The sequence below is a fragment of the Pristis pectinata genome, chromosome 43 (assembly GCF_009764475.1).
Source record: "Pristis pectinata isolate sPriPec2 chromosome 43, sPriPec2.1.pri, whole genome shotgun sequence".
NCBI classification, from domain to species: Eukaryota; Metazoa; Chordata; class Chondrichthyes; order Rhinopristiformes; family Pristidae; genus Pristis; species Pristis pectinata.
The window spans coordinates 2261863-2280357 of NC_067446.1; the positions used below are offsets into that span (position 1 = coordinate 2261863).

The 18495-nt window shown below is 45.5% G+C and overlaps 1 protein-coding gene across 1 annotated transcript; it reads right to left on the minus strand.

The window, feature by feature from the left end:
- Nucleotides 1–975: 975 nt before the first annotated feature.
- Nucleotides 976–18126, minus strand: LOC127566619 (SLA class II histocompatibility antigen, DQ haplotype C beta chain-like). The gene is made up of 8 exons (XM_052009119.1): nucleotides 17967–18126; nucleotides 13375–13647; nucleotides 8009–8278; nucleotides 6074–6187; nucleotides 3099–3128; nucleotides 2507–2605; nucleotides 1785–1814; nucleotides 976–1187 (listed from the first exon to the last, which is right to left on the minus strand). The coding sequence occupies exons 1-7, from the start codon at nucleotides 18046–18048 to the stop codon at nucleotides 1786–1788; spliced, it is 897 nt and encodes a 298-aa protein (XP_051865079.1). The 5' UTR covers nucleotides 18049–18126; the 3' UTR covers nucleotides 976–1187; nucleotide 1785.
- Between the last annotated feature and the right edge of the window lie 369 nt (nucleotides 18127–18495).

Genomic DNA, 18495 nt, shown 5'->3' on the forward strand with positions numbered 1-18495 from the left:
CGGCCCATCGAGTCTGCTCTGCCATTCGATCACGGCTGATTTATTTTTTCCTCTCAACCCCATTCTCCTGTTTTCTCCCCGTAACCTTTGACAGCCTTACTAATCAAGAACCTATCAACCTCCACTTTAAGTATACCCAATGACGGCCTCCACAGCTATCCGTGGCAATGAATTCCACAGATTCACCACCCTCTAGCTGAAGAAATTCCTCCTCATCTCTGTTCTAAAGGGACATCCTTCTATTCTGAGGCTGTGCCCTCTGGTCCTAGACTCTACCACTACTGGAAACATCCTCTACACGTCCACTTTATCCAGGCCTTTCAATATTCGGAAGGTAACTCTTCCACTCCTCTTCAACCGTAAACTCTAGCTAAGTTTCTCTCCCCACAGTTGCTGCCTGACCTCCTGAGTGTCTCCAGCATTAGCTGTTTTCCTTTCAAAGTGGAGGAGCATCGGATTAATCAGCTGAGGGGGTTGGGGACAGGGCTTGATAGTACGTGATGATTACCAGATTTCCTTGATTGGGTTTGAGATGATCCAGTGAGACAAACACTGAGCACTCCCAGTATTACTCCCTCTCAACAATATCCAACACTAACCCAAGAACAAAGAAGTCTGGCGTGTTAGCTGAATGACTTTGTCAGGCAGTTGCACCAAAGCTAACCGCAGACTACCTAAGCCCTTAAGAAGCATTTTGCAATTTGTTGCTGTCATCTCCACACCCTCTCCCACCCCTACCCTTGAGCCCCAAGTTTCCTCATTTGAACTCACAACCCAAAGGGCGATGCAGCAATTCCCTGTTCTTCCTGAAGCCAGTGAGTTGCATCCAGATCACATCCTGATTCAGGATCAGTTCAGTTTCTAGGGCTGTGTTTTCCTTGTGGATTTGAATTGTAGTTCATTGTTTATTCAAATTTAAGAACCAATACCATAGTTTACATTGATTATAAGATGAGAGGTTCATACTAGGAAAGCTTTCATTCATTTCTTTATTTGATCTAGTAAACTAATCTTATTGATTAGTAATGATTTTCACAGAAATAGTGTTATTTTACAACACAATGTTTATGACTGATCTCAATCGCAGTGGAAGAATCTTCAGACAAGTCACAAAGGGAAAAAAATTCCTTTTGAGTCGGTTTAAAAACAGCAAATTTTCCCAAGTTGCCTGAGTCCAACTTTACATTCTGTGAAGGAAGAGCAAATGAGATTAAATGCTGAGATAACACTTGATCACGTCCCTGAAAAAAAAATGTGAAACATTTTGTAATGTGTTAGGTGGAAGAGATGCAGAACAATTCTCGGGTGAACCTGCTGATCAAGAAGTTCATGGTTAAGAATGTTATCCAAGTTCCCAAGGAGATTCTGTGTTTATCACCATCTTTAACTTTGATCTTTAACATGTAACTGAACAAACAGGTTCAGAAGCAAGCTGACATTTCATGCAAAAGATGATGTCAGGAGCAATGCAAAACTTTCTCTCAAGAGTGCAGCAGTCTCATTCACATTTTACCAGCATAGTTCACATTCTTCTGAAACCACAGCTTTACAAGGCAGATGTGATTTTTTTTAAACCAACTGAGTCACAAAAGTTAAATTGCTTTGGGAATATCCCAGACTCGAGACCGAATTAATTGCATTGACTTTATTGTGTGAAGGAAGTTCCAAGCTAACTCTTACTGAGACCTATGGCCTTTTGTGTGTTCAGCTACTGACTAAATTTGGGGAATTTTTCCAGTGTGAACATCAGGACAGTAATACTGAATACAATTAGAACTTTTTACCTTATGTGGAAGTTTTAGTCAATCCATCAGCTGAAAAGAAGAACATAACATGGAAGTTACTGGCGTGTGAATCAGGAAACATTATTGTAACAGACTGGCAAGGTACAAAGACCATTTTTATTCCCTCAGCAACAAACAATCTGCTGGAGGAACTCAGCCAGTTGAGCAGCATCTGTGGAAGGAAAGGTATTGATGGCGTTTTGGGTCTCAGATTTCTTTCCTTCTACAGATGCTGCTCCATTCTTCCTTCAGGTTATTTGTTGTTCAAGATTCCAGCATCTCCAGTTCCTTGTGTTTCTATTTTTATTCCTTCGCCCCCCCCCCCCCAATCCCTCCCTCCCCTCTTGATGTCAGCTGCTCCTTCAGCACAGTGCCTTGGCCATTGGACCGCACTGGGGAGTGGGAGCATTTGCCATCTCTGACTCCTGACAATGAGTCTCATTGGGTGGGGTGGAGAGCGCACTGATCTTGATCCCAACACCCCCCCCCCACCCCACATGCACGCACACACACACACACACACACACACACACACATATTTCCAGTGGGAGCCACTGGATGGTGGCCAGGAGCAGTTGCACTGATGCCAGTCACTTGATCCAGTGAGATGAAGTGTGGGGTGGAGAGGTGGATCATTTGGTAGGAACGCTGGCATGGGCTGCTTGGCTGAAATTGAAGAGTTGGTTGTCGTTGGGTGGCGCGGTTTACAAAAGTACTGGTACCTGAACTGCCACTGGAATTGGAGGTGTTCGACTCAGTGGACCGCACACTAGCAGTGCACGTGCTCATTCGACACAGTCCTGCCTGGTTGTTGAACTTTGCTGCGGAGAGGGAGAATCACCATGTGGTATTACATTAAAAAAAACCACGTGGAGGCCACTCAGCCCCTCGAGTCTGCCCCGTCATTCATGACTGATCTGCTCCACACCTCATCTCCTCTTCTGTGGCAGTTCGCCAAAGCCCTCGATTCCCCAATCTTTCAAAAAATGATCTCCTTCCTCTTTCAATACCCCCAATGACCTAAATTCTTCCATCCCCTGTTGAGGCTTCCAGAGATTCACTACCCTCTGCTAGAAGAAGTCCCTACACACCTTGATTTTAAATGACCACCCCCGAATTTTGTCAGTGTCTTCTTGTTTGAGACTCTCCTGTTAGAGGAAACATATCCACATCTATCCTGCCATGTTCACTCAACAAGATCACCCCTCATTCTCCTGAACTCCAAAGAATATTGATCTAATTTCCTTAGCTGCTAGTACATTTTGGAGATTCCACTCCTCTGAGACCAACGTTACTAAGAGTAGATTTTCTCACCTGTTGGATGAATCCCCAGTGTTTTAACACCTGTATGAGAAACAGAGAGGTTACATATTTGACATTAACACTGAAACATAGAATAGTTCCAGCATAAAAGGAGGCTATGTGGCCCATTATGTCCGTGACATTTCTCTACCAGAGCAATTCCCGAGTTCCACCCCACTCCTCCGCAGCCATGCACGTTTTTCTTCCATATCTTTATCCAATTCATCCTTGAAGACCACAGTAGAACCTGCCTCCAGCACGCCTGCTGACAATGCATTCCAGATTCCAACCATGCTGGGGTAGAAAAATTTATCTTCAGGTCACTCTCAATTCTTAGTTTTATCCCGAACCTCTGATCCTTGACCCCGGCAGCAATAGGAACACCCTCCCACTCTCCACTCTATCGCCTCTTGTTTTACTTGCCTCTGTCAGATATCCCTTGAGTCTTCCCCAAAGGAAACAACACCAGCTTCTTTAATCTATCCCTGTAACTGTAATGCCTCGTCTCATTTCTATTTCCTTAAATCTCCTCTGGTCACTGTTTAATACCTTTACATCCTTCCAAGACAACCAGAATCGAACACAATACTGCAGTTGAGTTCGGGCCAGTACTTTATAAAGTTTCAGAATGACTTTTATGCTCAATACATCGAAGCGTGTGCCTTCTCATCCTGCCCTGCCATCTTCAAAGATTCGTACCCATGCCCTCAGCTCCCTCTGCTCCTGAGCCTATTAGAATAGGATAGATCATAAGACGCAGGAGCGGAATTAGGCCATTCGGCCCATCGAGTCTGCTCCACCATTCGATCATGGCTGATGTATCACTCCATCTCAACCCCATTCTCCTGCCTTCTCCCTGTACCTTGACACCCTTACTGATCAAGAACCTATCAACCTCCACTTTAAATATAACCAATGACTTGGCCTCCACAGCCATCTGTGGCAATGAATTCCACAGATTCGTCACCGTCCGGCTAAAGACATTCCTCCTCATCTCTGTTCTAATGGGACATTTTTTTAATCTGAGGCTGTGCCTCTTGGTCCAAGACACTCCCACTACTGGAAACATCCTCTCCACTTCCATTCTATCCAAGCCTTTCAATCCTTTATTCTACATTTTCTCTAATTTTTCCACAGCAAAATGCATCATCTCATATTTCTCTGCATTAAACCTCATCTGCCACCTGTCTGCCCATTCCACCAGCCTTTCTATATCCTGCTGCAATTAATCACTATCCTCTTTGCAGTTTGCACAACTGCCAAGTTTTATGTGTCCACAAATTTCCACCTTCCTTTCCTATCAGATTCCATCATCCACAGCCCTTTGTTGCCTCCCCATATCACCTCCCAGCCTCTGTCGCTAGTTCCACTCTTCCCTCCTCACCTGGATCCACCTATCTTTTGCCAGCTCTTACTCCACCCCCCCCCCCCCCCCCCCCCCACCGGCTGTCTCCCCTCTATCTTTCAGTCCAGATGAAGTGTCTCAACCCAAAACATCGACTGTCCAGATGCTGCCCGACTCGCTGAGTTCCTCCAGCATTTTGTTTGTTGCTCCAGATTCCAGCACCTGCAGTCTCTTGTGTCTCCATTTAAATATTATAGTTTGCATTCCTGAAGTCTAGGTTGTTAATATCGATCATGGAAAAGCAATGGCCTCACACTGATCCCTGTATTCAGCTTCCTCCATTTTGAAAAACAACCATTCACCATGACCCACTGTTCTCGTAGCCGATGTTCCTGCAGTTAGTGTCCCTTTTATGTCATGTGCTTCAACTTTGCCCGTTATGTGACACCTTTTCAAAAGCCTTTTGGAAGTCCACGTACACAACATCCGCAGCATTACCCTGATCAACTCATTACCTCATGAAAGAATTCTATTAAGTTGGTTAAACCTAATTTGCTCTTAACAAAGAGATGTATTTCTTAAATGTAGCACAGCTGCAGGGACCCGGGATTGATCCTGACCTCGGCTGTTGTCTTTGTGGACCTTGCACATTCTCCGCACGATCACAGCTTTCCACCATATGCTCCAGTTTCCTCCCAAGTCTTAATGTCATGCTCTAGGTTCATTGGGTACCTTAAATTACCCCTTAAGTGGCAGGGGAATTAAAGGGGAGTTGATGGGTATGTGTGAGAGAGAATAAGTCGCAGGGCTTCAGGGAATTAAGGAGAGCAGGAATGAGATTGATCTGCTGAGATACAAGATGGACTGAATGACCTCTGTCATAATAGGCAAATACCCTCCAAAAATAAATCCTTTAATTCCACCTAAGTTTTCTGCCTTTTTCTCTACTTGTCTCTTTCACGCTCTGACACAGTAATGGACAATGTGGTAGCTGAACCAGTTAAGTTTCTGCACCCCAATATCTCAAGCAAAAATGTTTTTCACCTCAATTATTACTTTGTTTTTTTATTTTCCTCCTGGGATACCTTTTAAAATTACGAAGCTCTTTGCTACATACGTTAATAGTCATAGAGTTATACAGCGCGGAAACAGGACCTTCGGCCCAACTTGTCCATGTCAGCCAGATTGTCTACTTGAGCTCGTCCCATTTTCCTGTGTTTGGCCCATGCTGCTCCAAGCCTTTCCTATCCATGTACCTGTCTAAATGTCTTTTAAATGTTGTAATTGTACCCGCCTCAACAGCTTCATCCGGCAGCTCATTCCATATACCCACCACCCTCTGCGTGAAAAAGTTGCCCCTCAGGTCCCTTTTTAAACTTTCCCCTCTCACCTTAAACCTTTGCTCTCTTGTTTTAGACAACCCTACCCTGGGAAAAATACTGTGACTAACTCTTTTTCTTCTAATACTTGTCTTGCTTTAATCAGTTATATTCATAATTTTCTTTACACATTGTAAACCTGTCCAAGTAATTTAAATATGTGTATGTCAAAGAAATTGGATCCTTTATTGAAGCACTTTGCAAAAATTAGTGCAGTGACTGTTTCTTCATTTAGTCGCTATGCAATTCTTGCAGTAAATTACCTTTTAAGAGGCAGTAGTACAGTATTGCAGTCACCACCATTGCGCAGATTCCTAGTATTCCCAGAACAGCTCCAATAATGATCAAAGCTTCATTCGCAACTGATACGTTGTGTTCTGAGGAAAAGACGTTGGAGGTTTTGTGATATCCAGGTAACTTTTCCTAAAATCTAGCAGCAGTATTCTCCAATTACATTCATGCACGGTGTGAATGTATCTTGCATGGCCACTAACTGTGCAAAGTAACGTTGTAAAACTCTGTTGGGACTACCACTATGTACAGTAAAACTCTGTTAATCTGGCACACAACACTTTGGTGATGTTGGATTGGCAGATTTTCCAGACAATTGGATGTTATTCATTTTAATACTCCAACACTCTTTTAATTTACTTTTTTTTAGATGTTACACAGTACAAATAATTTTCTGGTAAAGGAGGTAAGTTTCAAGGGAGCACGGTAAACAAGGCCACAAAATCTAGAAGGGCCGTGAGAACCAGGGCCCCAGAGAGTTGAAACAACACGTTGGCAAGACCACACTGGAGTACTGTGTGTAGTTTTGGTCACCCAGGAAAATCTGCCAATGATGGGAAGGATGTCATCAAGCTGGAAAGGTGCAGAAAAAAAATTCACAAGGATGTTACCGGGACTGGAGGGCTTGAGTTACTAGATAGGCTGGCCTTTTTATCCTGGGGTGACCTTATAGAGATATATAAAATCACGAGGGGCATACATAAGGTGAATGGTCACAGTCTTTCCTCAGGGTGGGGGAGTCTAAAACAGTAGGCCATAGATTTGAGGTGAGAGGGGATGTGCGGGGCAACCTTTTCACACCGAGGGTGGTGAGTATATGGAATGAGCTGCCAAAGGAGGTAGTTGAGGCAGATACAATTACACCGTTTAAAAGACATTTGGACACATACATGGATCAGAAACGTTTAGAGGGATCTGGGCCAAACACAGGCAAATGGGACTAGCTCAGGTAGGCAACTTGGTTGGCAGGGACAAGTTGGGCCGAAGGGCCTGTTTCCGTGCTGTATTACTCTATGACTCTATGAACCAGGGCCCTGGTGTACTCGTGGGAGAGGGGGAAATTGGCACCACAGTGTGTACATGAGGTTGCAGGGACCAGGTCCCCGGTGAGGTTAGAGGGAGCAGAGGAACCAAGACCCTGGTGAGTTAGAGGGAACAAAGGAACCAGGACCCCAGTGAGTTGGAGGGAGTGCGGAAACTGGGGCCCCAATTAGTTAGAGGGAGCCCGGGAACCAAGGTCCCAGTGAGATAGATGTCGAACCATTGGGATTTCCAAACAATTGCACAGCGAATTCTCAGTTTTACTGGACTATGACAAGGAGATTAACAAGTATGTTGCAACTCAGCTGAATATGCTGCACAATTATACTGGAGTCCTATTCTGATGAATTGTCCACTGTAGTGCTGACAGCAAGCTGGCCGATATGGTAGATGTGTTTGAGTTACACAGGGGTGAGTGAGAAAGATGTCCGTTTCCATTTTGGGGTTATTCACTTTCGAATGAGGCCATCCTGAAAGGTTGTTTCATTGGACAGAAATGTACACAGCCCTCAGTTAGGTTTCAGCAAGGCAGGAGGAATGGGTTCACTCAAGGGACAATCACGTTGTACCAGTTGCACTTGAATCTCCGAGGCCTAGAAGGCTACGGACCAGGTGCTGGGAAATGGAGTTAGTATAAATGGGCAAGTTACATGGATGTGGTGGGCCGAAAGGCCTGTTTATGTGCTGTGTGACATCACAACTCTAATAATTGGCAGCAGGGAGAATGAGAGAGGTCTCGAGCTGTTGGACTTACTCCTGGAGAGAACGGGACGATAAGGGATACAGTGTCAAGTTTGGATTGATGTCAATGGGAACACGGCGGTCTTGCTGGGTCAGGTGGCCTTTTCTCAACTAGCAGCTCTCACCTAGAGGTATCAGGAGCTTCTCGCCGATGGCCTCGTGTTCCACCTGACAGAAGTACGCGCTGCTGTCTCCATTCAGTGGACGGACGCTCCTGACTTGAAAGGTCCCGTCGATTTGAGGGACGATGTCGATTGTGTCTGATCCATGGTCGGCGACTGCCCCATTTCTGACCCAGCTCACCTTAATGTCACGGGGGAAGAAGTTTCTGGCTGTGCATACCAGATACGTTTGGCCCAGTTTCTTCTGAGTGAAGGCTCTGGTATAGGTCGGAGCTGTGAAGAAATTGGAGAACGGAACCCTGCAAGTTATTCCAAAGCCATATTCCATGCACTTACGGTGAATTTCTCGAACCCCACATCCCAGCTGGCACACTGAGCCTTGGGGCTGCATCCTTCCCTTGCATTGGTGGGAGAGCCTTCCTTTATCACACTTTTGCCCCTCCATGGACTCTGTCTGTACTTTGCACTGCCTCAGTAAAGCAGAGAACATAATCAAAGACCCCGCCCACCCTGGACATTCTCTCTTCTCCCCCCTCCCATCGGGCAGAAGATACAAAAGCCTGAAAGCACGTGCCACCAGGCTCAAGGACAGCTGTTATAAGACTATTGACCAGTCCCCTTGTACGATAAGATGGATTCTTGACCTCACAATCTACCTAGTTATGACCTTATTGTCTGCCTGCACTGCACTTTCTCTGTAACCGTCATACTTTATCCTGCGTTCTGTTATTGTTTTCCCTTGTACTATCTCAATGCACTGTTGTAATGAAATGATCTGTATGGACGGCATGCAAAACATTTTTCACTGTCCTTGGTACATGTCACAATAATCAACCAATTTGCCAACTTAGCAATTTGTATTCAAGCATTTACATTGATCAGGTTGGCACAATGGCACAGTTACTGGAGCTGCCAACCCAATCCCAACCTCCTGTCCTGGCCATGTGCAGTTAGCATGTCTCCTCCTGACCCCATGCGTTTCTGCCCGGGTGCTCCGGTTTCCTCCTACAGATGTGCAGGCTCGTAGGTTAATTGTCTGCAGTAAATTGCCCCTAGTGTACAGTTGAGTGGTAGGGTTGTGGGGGGCGGGGCAGCGGAGGTGGGGTTGGTGGTAGTTGACGAGAATGTCGGGTGAACAAAATGGGTTAGGGTAGGATGAGTGTAAAATAAATAGGTACTTGATGGTCGCTGCGGACTCGAGTGGGCCAAAGTGTCGCTTTTGGTGCTTCATCCCTCTATTGACGTCCCAAACCCGTGCAGGTTGGTGGGTTAACTGGCAGCTGTAAGTTGCCCCCAGTATGTAGATGACTGGTGAAAACTGAGGGCTGTTGATTGGGAAGTGGGGAGAGCAAAATAGGATTAGCATAAATGGGTGCTTGATGGTCAGACTCAGTGGGCCATAAGTCCCTTTTCTGTGCTGTATGACTCTGAAAGGATTCTCTTCCTAAACCTGTTTTACAATTTTACTATGCGGATCCCAAAACCCACCTTTCCCTGTATCTCCTCCTCAGCAACTCCCTTCACAGTATTGTGTGGACTGTTATTGTTTTCCCTTGTACTATCTCAATGCACTGTTGTAATGAAATAATCTGTATGGACGGCATGCAAACTGTGTACAGTTTTGGCCGCCCTGTTATAGGAAAGACATCACTAAACTAGAAAAAGTGCAGAGAAGATTTACGAGATGTTGCCAGGACTCGAGGCTCTGAGTTATAGGGAGAGGTTGGGCAGGCTTTATTCCTTGGAACATAGGAGATAGAGGAATGACCTTACAGAGATGTATAAAATCATGAGGATTATAGAAACATAGAAAGCCTACAGCACAATTCAGGCCCTTCAGCCCACAAAGCTGTGCTGAACATGTCCCTACCTTAGAAATTACTAGGCTTACCCAAAGCCCTCTATTTTTCTCAGCTCCATGTACCTATCCAAAAGTGTCTTAAAAGACCCTATCGTATCTGCCTCCACCACCATTGCCGGTAGCCCATTCCACGCACTCACCACTCACTGAGTAAAGAACTTACCCGACATCTCCTCTATACCTACTCCCCAGCACCTTAAACCTGTGTCCTCTTGTGGCAACCATTTCAGCCCTGGGGAAAAGCCTCTGACTATCTACCCGATCAATGCCTCTCATCATCTTTTACACCTCTATCAGGTCCCCCCTCAGCCTCCGTCGCTCCAAGGAGAAAAGGCCGAGTTCCCTCAACCTGTTGTCATAAGGCATGCTCCACATTCCAGGCAGCATCCTTGTAAATCTCCTTTCTATGGCTTCCATATCCTTCCTGTAGTGAGGTGACCAGAACTGAGCACAGTACTGGGGTCTGACCAGGGTCCTATATAGCTGCAACGTTACCTCTCGGCTCTTAAATTCAATTCCCCGATTGATGAAGGACAATATACCATATGCCTTCTTAACCACAGACTCAACCTGTGCAGCTGCTTTGAGTGTCCTATGGACTCGGACCCCAAGATCCCTCTGATCCTCCACACTGCCAAGAATCCTACCATTAATACTATACTCTGCCATCATATTTGACCTACCAAAATGAACCACTTCACACTTATCTGGGTTGAACTGCATCTGCCACTTCTCAGCCCAACTTTGCATCCTATCTATGTCCGGCCGTAACCTCTGACAGCCCTCCATACTATCCGCAACACATCCAACCTTTGTGTTATCCGCAAACTTACTAACCCATCCCTCCACTTCCTCATCCAGGTCGTTTATAAAAATCACAAAGAGTAAGGGTCCCAGAACAGATCCCTGAGGTACACCACTGGTCACCGACGTCCATGCAGAATACGACCCTTCAACAACCACTCTTTGCCTTCTGTGGGCCAGCCAGTTCTGGATCCACAATGGAATGTCCCCTTGGATCCCATGCCTCCTTACTTTCTCAATAAGCCTCGCATGGGGTACCTTACCAAATGCCTTGCTGAAATCCATGTACACTACATCTACTGCTCTCCCTTCATCGATGTGTTTAGTCACATCCTCAAAAAATTCAATCAGGCTCGTAAGGCAGGACCTGCCCTTGACAAAGCCATGCTGATTATTCCTAATCATATTATACCTCTCCAAATGTTCATAAGTCCTGCCTCTCAGGATCTTCTCCATCAGCTTACCAACCACTGAGGTAAGACTCACCGTTTTATAATTTCCTGGGCTATCCCTACTCCCTTTCTTGAATAAGGATGAGGAAGGAGAGGGTTAAGAATTGTGACCATACCTATAGCTGATAGAAAAAATACCTCTCCAGCAAGAGCAAACAAGCCGCTGACTCAATAGATGGAGTGTTAAATACTTTGTTCCGGGTATTGATCTGTCCCGATCTGCTAGACTGTAGCGATACTGGGTGCAATAAACATCGAGGAGGAAGCTTGGTCTAAACAATGAGGGGTGATACCTGCCTTTGAATTTCTTGATTATAACTCAATTATAATAAACAATAGGTGCGATGTCTGTCTCGGGTTGACCAAAACTCGCGGTGCCGTATGCATTAAGTGTGCATGATGATACCTGTATAAATCTGTTTACCCCTTTGTACCGGGAGAACTCGGGAAGCGACTCTTGATGAGTGCTGAAGAGCCTTCTCCTTAGCGGTGCACTGCTAATAAATGTGTTTTATCGAATCAACTTCGTGGCACTGTGTAACTTTACATCGGACAGCAGCGAGACTTGAACTACGGGATAACAAGAGAACAACATACACAACCCTCCAATCTTCTGAAACCTCTCCTGTCTCCATTGATGATGCAAAGATCATCGTCAGAGGCTCCGCAATCTTCTCCCTCGCCTTCCACAGCAGCCTGGGGTACATCTCATCCGGTCCCGATTACTTATCCAACTTGATGCTTTCCAAAAGTTTCAGCACCTCCTCTTTCCTAATATCTACATGCTCAAGCTTTTCAGCCTGCTGCAAGTCCTCACTACAGTCACCCAGATCTTTTTCCGTAGTGAATACTGATGTAAAGTATTCATTAAGTACCTCTGTTATTTCTTCTGGATCCATACACACTTTCCCACTGCTGCACTTGATAGGCCCTATTCTTTTGCATCTTATCCTCTTGCTCTTCACATACTTGTAGAATGCCTTTATATGCCTTTATACTTGTAGTTTTCCTTTATATACATAGGATTATACATAGGGTGAACGCACACGGTCTTTTTCACCTCTCACCATAAACCTATGGGAGGGCAGAGGTTTAAGGTGAGAGGTGAAAAATTTAAAAGGGACCCAAGGGACAACTTCTTCACACAGAGTGTGGTGGGTATAGAGTCATAGAGCAATACAGCACAGATACAGGCCCTTTGGCCCAACCAGTCCATGCCATGCATGGTGCCCACCCAGCTAGTTTCAATTTCCTGCGTTCGGCCCATATCCCTCCAAGCCCCACCACTCCATGTACCTATCCAAGTGCTTCTTAAATGATACTACTGTACCTGCCTCAACCACTTCCTCTAGCAGTTTGTTCCATATACTCACCACCCTCTGCTTGAAAAAGTTGCCCCTCAGGTCCCTTTTAAATCTTTCCCCTCTCACCCTAAGCTGATGCCCCCTAGTTTTGGACTCCCCTATCCTGGGGAAAAGACTGTTACTGTCCACCTTATCTATGCCTCATAGTTTTAAACACTTCTATAAGGTTCCCCACCCCCATTCTCCTCCATTCCAAGGAATAAGGTGATATCTTTATTAGTCACATGTACATCGAAACACACAGTGAAATGCATCTTTTTGCGTAGAATGTGCTGGGGGCAGCCCGCAAAATGTCGCCATGCTTTCGGCGCCAACTTAGCATGCCCACAACTTCCTAACCTGTACGTCTTTGGAATGTGGGAGGAAACCGGAGCACCCGGAGGAAACCCACTCAGACACGGGAAGAATATACAAACTCCTTACAGACAGCAGCCGAAATTGAACCCGGGTCGCTGGCACAGTAATAGTGTTATGCTAACCGCTACACTACCGTGCCTGCCTACGAGACCTAGCTTGGCTAATCTCTCCCTTTAACTCAGGCCTTCTAGTCCTGGCAACATCCTTGTAAATCTTCTCCGCACTCTTTCCAGTTTAACCACGTCTTTCCTGTAACAGGGCGACCAAAACTACAGTGCTCCAAGTACGGCCTCACCACCGACTTATATGGAACGAGCTGCCAGTGAAAGTGGTTGAGGCAGGTACAATAACAATGTTTAAAAGGCATTTGAATAAGTACATGGATAGGAAAGGTTTAGAGGGATAAACGGGCCAAACATGGCCAGATGGGACTAGCTTGGTGGCACCGTGGTCGGCATGGACGAGTTGGGCCGAAGGGCCTGTTCCCGTGCTGTATTACTCTGATTTGCCTACTGACATAAGCAACCTTACCAGTGTTATCCAGGGTGACGTTGCTTGATCTAGCTGCTTGTTTGATTTCATCACAGATGCTCTCAATACGGCGAGGAACCGATGCAACGTAATCTGACTCCGAGTTGCGCCTGTCAACCTCAGCTTGTGCTATAGACTGGGCTGCAACGTACCTCTTAAGTCCCATGTCATAGTACATGATAGTAGTACCGTCATAAGCATAACGCAAACGTATATCGTCCACTTGAAGGCCACGGTAGATGCATTCACATTGCGTGTGAAACAGGTGCATATCTAAAAGAAGCAGGAACAGTTAAGAAATTTTGTAACATACTGCCATTCAGGCTCAGTATTAGACTCTTTGCAACATCATTTCACCCAGAGGGTGGTCAGTATATGGACGAGCTGCCAGAGGAAGTGGTTGACGCAGGTACATTAACAACGTTAAAGGACAGTTGGACAGATGCATGGATAGGAAAGGTTTAGAGGGATATGGATCAAATGCGGGCAAAGGGGACTAGCTTAGATGGGAATCTTGGTCAGCATAGTCTAGTTGGGCTGAAGGGCCTGGTTCTATGCTGTATATCTCTAAGCCTCCAATAGCATGGATCTGCCATGGGTTTACAAGTGATGAAGTAATGTTTTTTTAAGTATACTGTATTTGTAATATATACACTTGTAACGTCTTTCTTCATAATCGTGCTGTTAATTCATTACAACATCAATGCCACTCACGGAGACACAAGAGACTGCAGATACTGGAACCTGGAGCAACAAACAAGATGGTGGAGGAGTTCAGCAGGTCAGGCAGCACCTGTGAAGGGGAATGGACAGTCGATGTTCTGGGTCGACACTGGTTTAGAGGTTGTGGAGGGGAGAGCTCCTGAAATGATGAGATCTGGGATGGGATGGGAGAGAGTGGACATGATCGCTGGCGGGGTGAGGGTCAAGAGGTAGGTAAGAGGAGGTTCCTGGGAACTGCTGCCTAGCCTCTGCAAGGTAGAGGTCAGTCCGCCAGACTGCAACAGCACCACCCTCGTCTGTGGGTTTGATGGTGAAGTTGGGAGTGTTGCAGAGTGAGCAGGGAGGGGGTGGGGTTGAAGTGGGTGAGGAAACTCATGTTTCCTTCTTAAGCAATGCACCCATGAAGCATCTGAGAGGCTGTTACGCCCTCAAAGTTCAGTGACAGCAGGACCCTAGACTGTGTTCCTTCCCCACATAGACTTTGTTTCAGTGCATCCCTCAGATATTGTCGTAGCATCTAATGTTCTGTTGTGATGCTAGAGTTGTATCCACAGCCCCGCTGAAGTCACAGCAACTGACTTGTTTAGCCCAACCTGGGGCCATTTAGAAGCTAACCTCAATTACGCTAATCTTGGGGTCAGCTATATGCCAGTTGCTGTTAGGCACATCTTAGACACACATAGAGACTGACGTCTGTTAGAAACATCTTGGGGTCAATTAGAAGCCAATTGCTATTCGGCATATCTTAGGGTCAGATAAAAACTGATAGCTTCTGAGCATGTCTAGCAGCAGGATAAAGGTTATTTGATGCTTGGCTCATCTTATAGTCAGTTCAAGACTAATTGCTGCAAGCACAACCTAATCGTCAGGAGATAATTGCTGTTTGACACAACGGTGTTAGAAACTAATTGCTAACAGGCACATCTCAGGGTTAGTCAGAGGCTGAGCCTATCTAGGGGTCGGTTGGGTGAATCGCTCTTAAGGTCATCCTGAGTGATTCTTTGTCCTCCATGCCACATCCATCTGGTGTCATTCTCTGATCACTAAAAGATTTCGTTCTGCCCACTGGGATCTTTACACTCCGCCCCCCCCCCCACCCCTATGTTTTTTTAAAATTTTATTTACAGCGTGGTAACAGGCCCTTCTGGCCCAATGAGTCCGCGCCGCCCATTTTAAGCCCAAATTATCCTACCCGTACGTCTTTGCAATGTGGGAGGAAACCAGAGCACCTGGAGGAAACCCACGCAGTCACGGGAGAATGTACAAACTCCTTACAGACAGCAACGGGAATCAAACCCCGATCGCTGGCGCTGTAATAGCATCGCGCTAACCGCTACGCTCATGTTCATCCCTGTTACACCGTTCCCAGCAGTAGTTCATTGACTCCCAAACAGGTCACAGGTCACAGCTCCAGTGTCGAGGCACTTCATTCTCTTTGTCAGGCTCCAAACCAATAGCAGCAGGGCAGAGCACCTGCAGAAGGTGCTGCACTCAGTCCAAAGTAAAATAGATTGCACTCACTAATTCAAAGAACATTGGAATAACATTTTTCCAGATCTATTGTACTTGGCTGGGTCCCTGGTGTCTCCCGTCATCTGGTGTAACTTGTATATCAATCATTTGGAAAGATGGGCAAAGCAGTGGCAGATGGAGTTTAATCCTGATAAGTGCAAGGTGATGCATATTGGGAGATCTAATAAGGATAGGACAGGCATCATGAATGGTAGGGCCCTTGGGGGTACTAAGGATAAGAGAGACCTCAGCGTACATTGTGGACACAACTCAACACATCAAGGAAACCAGCCTCCCCTCCATGGACTCTGTCTACACATCTCGCTGCCTCAGTAAAGCAGCCAACATAATCAAAAACCCCACCCACCCCAGACATTCTCTCTTCTCCCTCCCCCCCAATCGGACTGAAGATACAAAAGCCTGAAAGCACATACCACCAGGCTCGAGGACAGCTTCTGTCCCACTGTTATAAGGCTATTGAACAGTTCCCTCGTACAATAAGATGGCATCTTGATCTCTCCACCTCGTTTTGACCTAGTACCTTATTGTCTGCCTGCACAGCACTTTCTCTGTAACCATAACATTTTATTCTGTTATTGTTTTCCCTTGTACTACCTAAATGCACTGTTGTAATGAAATAATCTGTATGGACGGCATGCAAAACAAAGTTTTTCACTGTACCTCAGTACATGTGACAATAATAAACCAATTTATCAATTTAAAGGTGGCAGCATCGGTAGATAAGATGCTGAAGAAGGCATATGGGATACTGCCCTTCATTAGCTGGGGTGTAGAGTTTGGGGTCATGGTATAACTTTATAGCAAGATTGTCTGCAATTCCCGTCACCAGACTTTAGGAAGGATATGATTGCACTGAAGAGGGTGCAGCGGAGATTTAAAACAGAATGTTGTCTGGCATGGAACATCTCTTATGAGGAGAGACTGGATAGTCTGGGTCTGTTCTCCCTGGAGCAGAGGAGGCTGATGAATGAACCTGATAGAGGTGTACAAAATTATGGAGGGGCCAGAAACAGGGTGGATACAGTGAGAGTTCCCCATTACAGAGATATCCAAAACCAGTGGGCACAGTTTTAGGGTGAGGAGTAAGAGGGTTATTTTTTCACCCGGGGGGAGGGGGGGATGGGGGGTGTGGGGTGGTTGGTGGGTGGTTGGAATGTGGAACGCACTGCCTGAGAAGGTACTGGAGGCATAGACTCTTCCAACATTTAAGAAGTATCTGGACAAGCACTTGAAGGTATAGAAGGACACGGACCAAGTGCTGGTCAGTGGCATTAGTGTAGATGGCCAGCATGGACATAGTGGGCTGAAGGGTCTCTTTCTGTTCTGTCTGCCGATAACTGGGAATTAGTGGGTCATGCACTCTTAGCCACAAAAGATCTGAGTGGGGTTCGGCAAATCTGGACAGATGATGTGAAAGTTAATTATTGGAGAAAAAAATATCAAGCATGACTCTCTTCACATTTAAGATGTAATGAAACATAATCAGGTGTGACAGACGTTACATGCACAGCAAGTTTCACTTAGTTGTGCTTCTTTGATTTTTCTTTCAAGATTGCCCCAAGGTGTTTAAAGTTCTGCCTCCTTGTCTGCATATTTCGCTCTTTTTCCAAGCTATTCCACTGTGTCACTTTTCAGAGCCAATCTTGAAGCTTTCTGTGTTGGGTCATTCCTGAAAACTATCTTATATAAAAGTAATGCTGTTGCAGATCGCACACCGTTCACCAGATACGGCTCTTCAAGTGTTTAAAATCTGCCTTTGGGGCATTACATTTACTGCTTTTTTAACTAGTATGTATTTATGTTCATAATGTTCTCTCCACTCACCGACTCACTGGAGCAAAGGCACAGAAATCATCAACCTGTCTTTCTCGAATGCCAGGGCACCATTTGAGTATTTCTACCCGGGAGATATTTTCATTCAGACTTCTAACTTCATAGTATTCGTAGCATTTCACAGTATGAGCCCATTCAGAACTTATGAAAGAGATCTTCGCAGAGTCCCTTTCAACCTGCGTTGACCATTTTCCAGAAATCTGTTTTAAAATCTGTTCTTCTTTTACCGGTTTCTGGTTTATCATTCCCTGTTCAGCACCCCTCTGCTTACTGAATAAATGAGTTGTGGGAATCATTTCTCAATGATGAACATTATCAAAGTCTCTCCTAACTTTGAATACCTTCTCAGGGATCTCCTCCTGACCTCGTTCACTTTAATTCAAAGATCCTCAATAATTCCTCACAGCTTGTGCTGGGAGATGGTCAATTAGTAACCCACGTCTAAAGCACAGACCTACAAGCACACAGTCCGGTAAAATACTAGAGGGTTCGAGCCAACTTACCACTCTGCATGGCCACAACATCCGGGACGGAAACTACTGCACTAAGGATGACCATAAAGGTCGTCCTGAAGAAAATTCTCATCCTAAGTGGAAGCAGTGGATTTCCCGATGTCTGAATTAAACAGTGATTGAACTGAGGTAGACAAGTAGTTGTACTGAGCCGAGCAAACTTGTTTTGGATTCCTCAGATGCAAATGATTCACCTGACTCCACCCACTGGGAACAAATAGCATGAGGCTCTTGCTTGTTTGCCAATTATATTGGCAGTTTATTTTCTTCCTTTGTAGATTTTATGTGACAGTGTTCATTGTATAAAGTGCCTCAGGACATGCTGGACAGCATAGTTTATTTTCCCAAGGGTCTTGTAGATTTTATGTGACAGTGTTCATTGTGTAAAGTGCCTCAGGACATGATGGACAGCATAGTTTATTTTCCCAAGGGTCTCTTCAGGGTGGTCTCTTTGGGTGCTGTAGCCCAGTTGATCAGACTGGTTGATCAACCAATTGTCATTAATTAACTTAATCAATGG